At 34.3% G+C, this 8,597-nt stretch overlaps 1 protein-coding gene across 3 annotated transcripts; it reads left to right on the top strand.

The window, feature by feature from the left end:
* Positions 1-1,985: 1,985 nt before the first annotated feature.
* LOC121986417 (BTB/POZ and MATH domain-containing protein 3-like) lies at positions 1,986-8,015 on the top strand. 3 transcript variants are annotated; one of them, XR_006113408.1, is made up of 5 exons: positions 1,986-2,706; positions 3,821-4,169; positions 6,060-6,336; positions 6,413-6,503; positions 7,495-7,626. XR_006113408.1 is itself a non-coding variant. In XM_042540374.1 (4 exons), exons 1-4 carry the CDS (start codon positions 2,306-2,308, stop codon positions 7,508-7,510), a joined length of 1,032 nt encoding a protein of 343 aa, XP_042396308.1. In that variant the 5' UTR covers positions 1,986-2,305; the 3' UTR covers positions 7,511-7,643. The 3 variants fall into 3 exon arrangements, 2 of the variants coding, with proteins under 2 accessions (XP_042396308.1, XP_042396300.1); XM_042540374.1 differs by lacking the exon at positions 6,413-6,503 and having other exon boundaries at positions 7,506-7,643; XM_042540366.1 differs by lacking the exon at positions 6,413-6,503 and having other exon boundaries at positions 1,987-2,706; positions 7,495-8,015.
* Positions 8,016-8,597: the final 582 nt, after the last annotated feature.

The raw sequence follows: 8,597 nt of genomic DNA, 5'->3' as shown, positions 1-8,597 counted from the left end.
ATACCACTATAAGGGGTTAGTGATCTAAACACGCAGAAAGCGCAATGAAAAAATTAACTAGATCCTTTTTAGAAAATCCATGCGAAAGAAAACTCATATACTAAGTTTGTTAAGGCGAGTTATACCTTTGTTGTGTGTCCTTCGCAATTCCGACGACAACTTTTCTTTGGATGCAGGTCTCGACACGATCAAGTGTTCATGCCTCTACTGTATTCACATGAAAACGTTCCATCCGTTGCATGAACACAGCTTCGGAGAAGAACCACACCTTTTTGTGCTAGCAAGCAAGAGTGGTTCTGTCAAAGAGGAAGAAAGAGGAAGAGGACAAATTCTCTTACACGAAAATGAATGAGACAAACCTTTTGTACTCATCCAAGGAATACCAAAGGCCATTTGACTTTTGGTCTTCCTTTGATTAATGATCTATTAATCTTTATTAATGAACATTAACCCTCTTGTGTTTCTTGGTATTCTTTAATTAATGATGAATTAATTTCTATTAATATTCATTAATTTCTTAATGAATTGGATTAATATATTAAATTAACTATTAACTCAATAAATCATTAACTCAATAAGCCTAATCATCTTATAATTGACTCTTAAAGTTAATACTAATAGAACCTGGGGCTACCGATCTAATCCCATGGAAGTTTTCGTCAGGATAAATTGAAAAATATTCATAGTCAGCAGCTTAAGAGTCCGATATTCTGTGGTTGTATTTTTTATTTAAAGGAAAAATTCTTTTATATATATATATATATTTTTTTTTTTTTGGTAAATAAAAATTTGCATGCAGCCTCCCATTAGAAAAAATCTTTGTTTCCACTCTCTAGTCAATCATATTTACCTAATTGCCCTTGATATTTTAAGTATAAAAAGTCTAAAAATGAGTATAGTTCCTCTTAAATTCAGTACATTAAACTAGAATCTAGTATATTCTCTATCAAATTGAGCACAATACTTTTTTCACCTTAATTGGATGGAAAATATACTAGATTTTCTTTAAATGGTACTCAATTGGATGGAAAATATACTAGATTTTCTTTAAATGATGCTGAATTTAGGAGGAATATTATTAAGCAAGAAAAAAGTCATGCTCAATTTAATAAAAAATATACTCGATTTTAGTTTAAAGTACTGAATTTAACAGAAATTATACTCATTTTTATACTATTTGTACCTAAAAAATATGAAGAGAAATTTTAATAGAAAATATACTCGATTTTAGTATAAAGTGCTGACTTTAAGAAGAATTATATTCATTTTAGTATATTTTCTATCAAATTGAGCACGATTCTTTTTCCACCTTAATTAGATAAAAAATATACTAGATTTTTTTTTAAATGATACTGAATTGGATAGAAAATATACTAGATTACTTTAAATGATGTTGAATTTAGGAGAAATTATATTAAAGTAGGAAAAAAATAATGCTCAATATTATAAAAAAATATACTCGATTTTAGTATAAAGTACTGATTTTAAGAAGAATTATACTCATTTTTAAAATTTTTATACCTCAAAATTTGAAAGGTAATTAGATAATAATATTTGTACGAAAGAATTGAAATAAATAAAATTTTACATATAAAAAATGAAAATAAAAATTTTATGATTAAAAATTATATATAAAATTAAAATTATGATTAAAAATTTTTCTCTACGTAGAGACTCATCTAATTTTATTACCTGTGCTTTTTTTTTCCTGACAAATTTAATTTAAATTATAAATTTTAGACATTTAAATAAGTAGCAGATTATGCGTGTTGTGGTGGCAAAAAAACAATGAAGTCATATTTTTAGCGGTGTCTGAGAGAGTGATTAATATTTTAGAAGAAGATAAATTATGAGAATTTATTTAATCATGATTTTTTTTAGATGAGGAACACGAGATAATTCCACACACTGTTTACACGAGATAAATTAATATTTTAAACGTATCGGATTCATCGAGAACAAATTTGCAAGCTGTTGTTTACATTTCTCTATTTTGAAGATGCACTTTAATTCCATCTTTTTCTCCTCTCTCATCTAACTTAGCTATATAATTGTCCTCCGTCGGCCGTTTGATTTCCTCCCCCTTCACCTCAATCGCTCTCTCCCTTCTTCGGCATCTTCGCTTTTCCCTACTCCCCCTCTCCGCTCCGATCGACTTCCATCCCTTCACCCTGCGCGATATCGCAGTTTCCTCCTTCACGGATTCGCGTGGAAGTCGGGAGGACCTTTGGTTAGGGTTAGGGTTCAGGCACCACCGGAGGCCGGAGCGGACGCAAGACCTTCCAATTTCGGCCTCTGGAATGAAATGGAGGAGGAGAAGAAGGTCGGTCATGGAGAGCAGAACGGGCTCAATGTATCCCGCTCCAAATCGATCTGCGAGACCGTGAACGGGTCGCACGAGTACACCATCAAGGGGTTCTCGCTGGCCAAGGGGATGGGACCGGGGAAGTACTTGTCTAGCGATACCTTCCAGGTGGGGGGTTTCCAGTGGGCTATTTACTTCTTCCCCGACGGGAAGAACCCCGAGGATAACTCCCTCTACGTGTCGGTCTTCATCGCCCTCGCCAGCGAAGGTACCGACGTCCGGGCACTCTTCGAGCTCACCATGCTCGACCAGAGCGGAAAGGGCAACCACAAGGTGCACAGTCATTTTGAGCGGGCGCTGGAGGGTGGGCCGTACACGCTCAAGTATAGGGGGAGTATGTGGTAGGTCCTGTGTTGCATCTCTGGAAATTTAAATCTTGCTCATTAATATATATATATATTTTCCTTTTAAAGTCTTCTGATGCTGCCAGGCCGATGTTACTACCAATGTTTGACTTTCTCCCCTCTATCTACTATCTATATACTCCAATTCTTGTTTATTTGATTAATCTATATATTTGTTTATTCTCGCCTCACAATAGGAAACTGAGATGTGTGGATTGAGTTTAGCTAAGGTTGTTTCATTTTACTCTTTAACACTTTACTCTTTTATTTTTAAATACTTTTGACTCTCTTCAAGTGCAATGATTGAGAGACTCTGAGATGTTATTCTGAATGCATGAGCATATGAATTCTAACGCTCAAAGTATACATATTAGTGATATACGATGCACATCAGTCTCGTTCTTATGAGTAATTTCGTAAGAAAGTGAAATAGTATTAGTTCATTATAATCCTTCGAATTATTGTAAAAATACACTGAATTTGAAAAAATTATTTCTAGCCAACATTTTCAAGTTGTTGTATTTATTGATTTAATTTTTATTTATCTACTAGTCATGTCTCTAAATAGAGTCATTTTGTTTCTCATATTTTCTTGTCTTCTATCTTTCTTTTAGTTATGCCCCTATTTCTACTATGTACCTTCTGAACAGTCAGATCTAATATTTCAATATCCATTTTTATATTGTGAATATCTCATCAATAGAACAATACTCTTTTCTGGTTCTTTGTTGGATATCAAGAAACATGTTTTTGAGTTGTCCCTTTTCCAAGTCCTTCTGGGCATCCATTCCAAACAATATTATTCTCAATACTGCCATCTTCGGATATTACCCTTGAAATGTTTCTCTAAGTTAATTGCAAATAATGAGGTTCTTTCTTGTTGCTGGACATATGGTTCCAATATTTGTCTTCAGTTTGTGGTTCCACCATTTTAGCAGACCATTCAACCATAACATTGTATCTAGCTTCTATTTTTTTTTTTTTACTGTCTTTCCTTTTTATTTTATTCCTGCCGATGTAATTATCACACTCTATGGCTATTCTTCATGTTATTAGATTAAAAATCTTGTTGTTGTTGTTGTTGTTTGTTTGTTTTTTTGCATTTTACTAGGGGATATAAGAGATTTTACAGAAGAACAGCTTTAGAAACATCAGACTATCTGAGGGATGATTGTTTGGTCATGCATTGCACAGTGGGTGTTGTTAGAAATCGTATTGAAACACCAACTCAGTTTTCCATCAATGTACCATCATCAGACTTAGGTCAATGCCTAAAGGAGTTACTAAAATCTGGCATTGGCTCTGACATAGTTTTCCAGGTTGGGGATGAAACATTTCAAGCACACAAGAAAATTCTTGCTGCTCGCTCTCCAGTATTTAATGCTCAATTCTTTGGTCTTATTGGGAATCCTGACGTGGATAAAATAGTTGTAGATGAGGTGGAACCTCCTGTGTTCAAGGTAATCACATCACAATTTCTAAGTTTACATCCTGGAACGTTTTTGAAATGTACTGTCTCACATTACGATGAAATGTTGGATAAAAGAAATGCTACTCTTGTTTATATATAAGAAGTGGTAGCCTGAAACTCTATTTTTCTTTGCTAAACATATGAATTATATCATAGTATTTTTTCCAGGTCATTTCTTCATGGAATAAAAGAAAACATGAAATCATTGTTCACCACATGGTTGATGGACTTATGATTCTGTTTATCCATTTCTCTTTCCAGATTTAAGGAATTCCCTCTATATATGTGATTTATATTGTTCAATCCCTTTGCTTGTTCTTCAAATATGGGAATGTGTACTACTTTTCCATCAATTTTTATGGTACAATGTAGGAGTAGAAATAACTACTGGATTTACTATTCTAGGTGCATATTGTGACATCTCCAAACTCATCTTGAATCTGGACTGATTAGGCTTCGGTTCAAGGATTCTTGTTAGGCCTTTTCAAATAATAGGGTTATGTTCAATATTAATGGGCATATGTTTTTGTTCATGTATATGAATTCTCTACAACAAGTTATAATAATGTTCTCTCAAGTTCTTGTCTTTTAATTTGTAGGCATTTAGTATTGATCTTGGTGTTTGCCTAAAGTTGGGCAATGACTTTTGATGTATATCCTTGCTGAAGTTGATAGCATACTCATATGGAAATAATTATGTAAGACATTGTGGTAAATCTATGAAAGAAAATGTATCATTTTTAACAAACTATTAATTAATAGGGTACTAACATCTCATTGTAGACTTTCTTGATTTTCTGTGATATGTGTTTTTATCTGTGGTTGTTTGAACCAAGGTTTCAAATTCCTATAAAATACATATACTGGATTATTTCAGATCTGTATGATAGCATAACAAATCAGTACAGGAGACATCTAGAGTAGGCATGATCATCTGCAGATGGTTCCCCAGTTTAAGTTTACTAAAAATTGAAAATAAGGCATGACCTAGAAGTTCAATCTAAAAAAAAAAAAAAAATCCAAGTAGAAGGCCTTTCTTGTGTTGATAATCTGGACTAGAATTGTGGGCATTCAAAGCCCTCCCCTAGTTCTTCATACATGAAATTTTGTTTCTGAATGACTCAGAATTACAACCTCTTTGAGCATGAAGTTTGATCCAACCAGATCTCGGGAATATATTGATTCTTGCCAAAATTAATCAGATGTCATCCTGCAGAAGTCATGAATGAATCTGATGCATTTCAACCAGACCCATAATTAAATTTAGATTCTTAATTGCTCCTAAATTGTAAAAAATTGTGCATTATGATCATAAGTAAACTTAAATCTAATCATGGTAGCTTGAAGCAAAATAGACTACCTTAATATATGCTTCTGCTGAATGAATTTATATTTTTTGCGAAAGCATTAATTTGAGATTTCTGGGTTGAGAGATTTTAGAGAGTTGATATTTAGAGATTACTGAAAGAATTGTGTGGTTAAAAAGAGGGAAGAAGGATTTACATTGAACGTGACTGTTGAGTGCTGAAACTGGATATCACAGTTCTTTTCACTCCATGCCATAAACTAAATGGGACTATCTGAAGACTGATCTGGTCCAGATGAAGCTTTTATCTCGCAAGACTTAACCTTGGTCCTATGACCATGGTCCTCTTGTAAGTGTTGTCGGCTGTTCAGACATTTGCATGGATGGTATGGGCTGATTTTTTTTCAGTCTACCTCTTAATTCATTAATTTGAAGTTTGGTTAAGTAGTGAATTTGCATCTGTCTCTTACACTTTTTTTTTCTTCCAAAATTTTCTCACAGAATAATAGCCCATGACTAGTAAGTGCAAAGCTAAATCATAACTCTTTTAACTAGAATTCTTCTGTGTTGCAGGCCATGCTTAGTTTTATATATTCTGATGAACTTCCTGATGTTGATGAATTAACTGGTTCAGTTTCTATGTCGACATTCACAATAATCATACAACATTTATTGGCTGCCGCTGATAGATATGGTCTAGAGAGGTTGAGGTTGTTATGTGAAGTGAAATTGTGTGATGGGATCACTGCAGATACAGTAGCAACAACCTTGGCTCTTGCAGAACAACACCAATGTGTTCAACTGAAAAATGTGTGTCTCAAATTTATTGCTGTCCGAGAGAACTTGGGAGGTAAGTTTTAACTTTTATGATAATTAAAATTTCTTATTTCAGTAAGATAATTTCTTTTTATTTTATGTTGGTGTAGTCAATTTTCAGGTTTAATGCTGATAGCAGCTTCTAGATGATCAATCTGAATATATGTTGCATATATTATTTATATTGGTTTCCCTCTAAAGGTAAAAGTTATGAAGACTGGCGTTTTTCCATGGAATTGTGTTTCTGCAGACATAAGAATAACGGTTTCTTATTTATTCTATTTTCCAAATGGTACATGTGCTTTCTTTACTCAACCACCCAAAAAAATGTAGATTATAGATGTGGCTTGGGAAGGCTTATCAGGTGATCATCAAGTAGGTCAAGTGATTGGGTGCATTGACTAGATCATGCAGGTTGAGCAGGTCTGGCTCTTTGATGAGTTGAACAGATAAGATGGTTTGTTCAGGTCAGATGGTCCAGGGACTGGGTAGTTCAGATGGATTGGAAGTATCAATCAGTCTGGTCAAGTCAAACTTAACAAAGTGTGTAGTCCAATCAGGTTGGTTAGATTGGGCAGGCCAGACAGATTAGTCGAACCGGTTGAATGGGATGGTCAAATTGTATGGACTAGTCGAACAGGCTGACAGGGTTGAATAGGATGGTCAAGCTGGATTTGTCAGGCTAAGCAATTAAATTGGTCAAGTGGGATGGGCTTGGCGGATTGGGTAGGCAGTGTTGAGCTAGTCGGCAGGTGCTAGCTGAGTGAGTCAAACTAGTTGGTCCCAGCCATGGGCATGTTAGGACAGATGGGCCTGTCAAACTTGGAGGGTGGACCTATAAATTATGAATTAGATGAGTCAAACAATTTTCTGTCCTAAAAACTACTTTCATGTTTAAACGTAAGAATAATTTTATGAACCAGACTAAGAAATATTTCTTCCTTGTCTATTCTATTAAGAGAATAATTGTTCTTTGTCTATGAATTTCATTGTGAACCGAAGACATCATAAGATGCTATACTATATTTAGTCGAGTCAAATGCATTTAATATTTTATCGCTTTGATGCATGGAGGTTTCAATATTGGTGCGGTGCATTGACCTTTCAATTTATTCCTCCTTTTGTTAGCTAACTGTTGCATTGCAGTAGTCACAGTTTCTTCTTATTGTCCAAAGCCTACATCTACTTGCAGCTGTGATGCAGACTGAAGGATTCAACTACTTGGAGGCCACATGCCCATCTGTGCTCGCGGAGCTCTTGGAAACGGTCGCAGATGATGACTCTGTTTCAGCCTGCCGAAAGAGGAGTGCTAGCAGCAACCAAGGGCTCAATTACCTGGACAGTGTTGATGTGAGCGGGAAACGATCCAGACGGGTGTAGTTACCTGTTTATATAACCAAGTATGCATTTAAAACTGCATGATATGGTCACAGCCTCCTAGATAGCAATTCTATTTTTCTTCTTATCTTTCAAGTTGTGAGGTTTCTTCACTGACTTTTGTCTATATTGAACTTTAGTTGGTTGGAAACTGCATTGTCTGATAATGATTCGACAAGCTGTGGCATAAAAAAAAAATTGAGAGAAATTGCTTCTAGGGCATCTTTGCAATTGGAAATTGTATCTAATGAAATTATTGTAGAAGATGGCTCTTATTTTTTACTGTGGCATAAAAAAATTGAGAGAAAATGCTTCTAGGGCATCTTTGCTTGGAAATTGTATCTTATGAAATTATTGTCGATGGCTCGTATTCTTGACTGTGGCATAAAAAAAAAATGAGAGAAATTGCTTCTAGGGCATATTTGCTTGGAAATTGTATCTAATGAAATTATTGTCGAAGATGGCTCGTATGCTTGATTTTCTTCCTGCCATGCTCATATCTTATGTTTAAATGCAGTGCGCCGGTGAATGCCTTTGAGAGTGATGGCTAGTGTGGAAATTTTTCAAAAATTTTGGCCAAACATTAATAGAATTTCTTCGAGTCGGTGGGATCCACATAGATGTGTTAATTGGACGTGCCAAGTCTATTTTTTTTTTAAAGATTTTTTTTTTATTTTAAGAAATTATTGAAAAAATAATATCTTTGAAAATTGAAATCAAAATAAGTATCATGAAATAAATATTTTCATGAAATAAGTGCAATAAATGAATACATATCATTTATTGGTTTTTACTTGTGAGTTGGTATTTGTGTAGTTTGTACTGATAATTAAATTTAGATTTTAATATATGATAAAGGTTAGAGTTAAACTTATGATTTAACGTATGTACCAAATGTGTAGGATTAAAAGGTTTGAT

The sequence above is a fragment of the Zingiber officinale genome, chromosome 1B (genome assembly GCF_018446385.1).
Source record: "Zingiber officinale cultivar Zhangliang chromosome 1B, Zo_v1.1, whole genome shotgun sequence".
Lineage (NCBI taxonomy): Eukaryota > Viridiplantae > Streptophyta > Magnoliopsida > Zingiberales > Zingiberaceae > Zingiber > Zingiber officinale.
The sequence above is the reverse complement of the archived record's forward strand: the minus strand, read 5'-3'. Positions and strand labels throughout refer to the sequence as shown.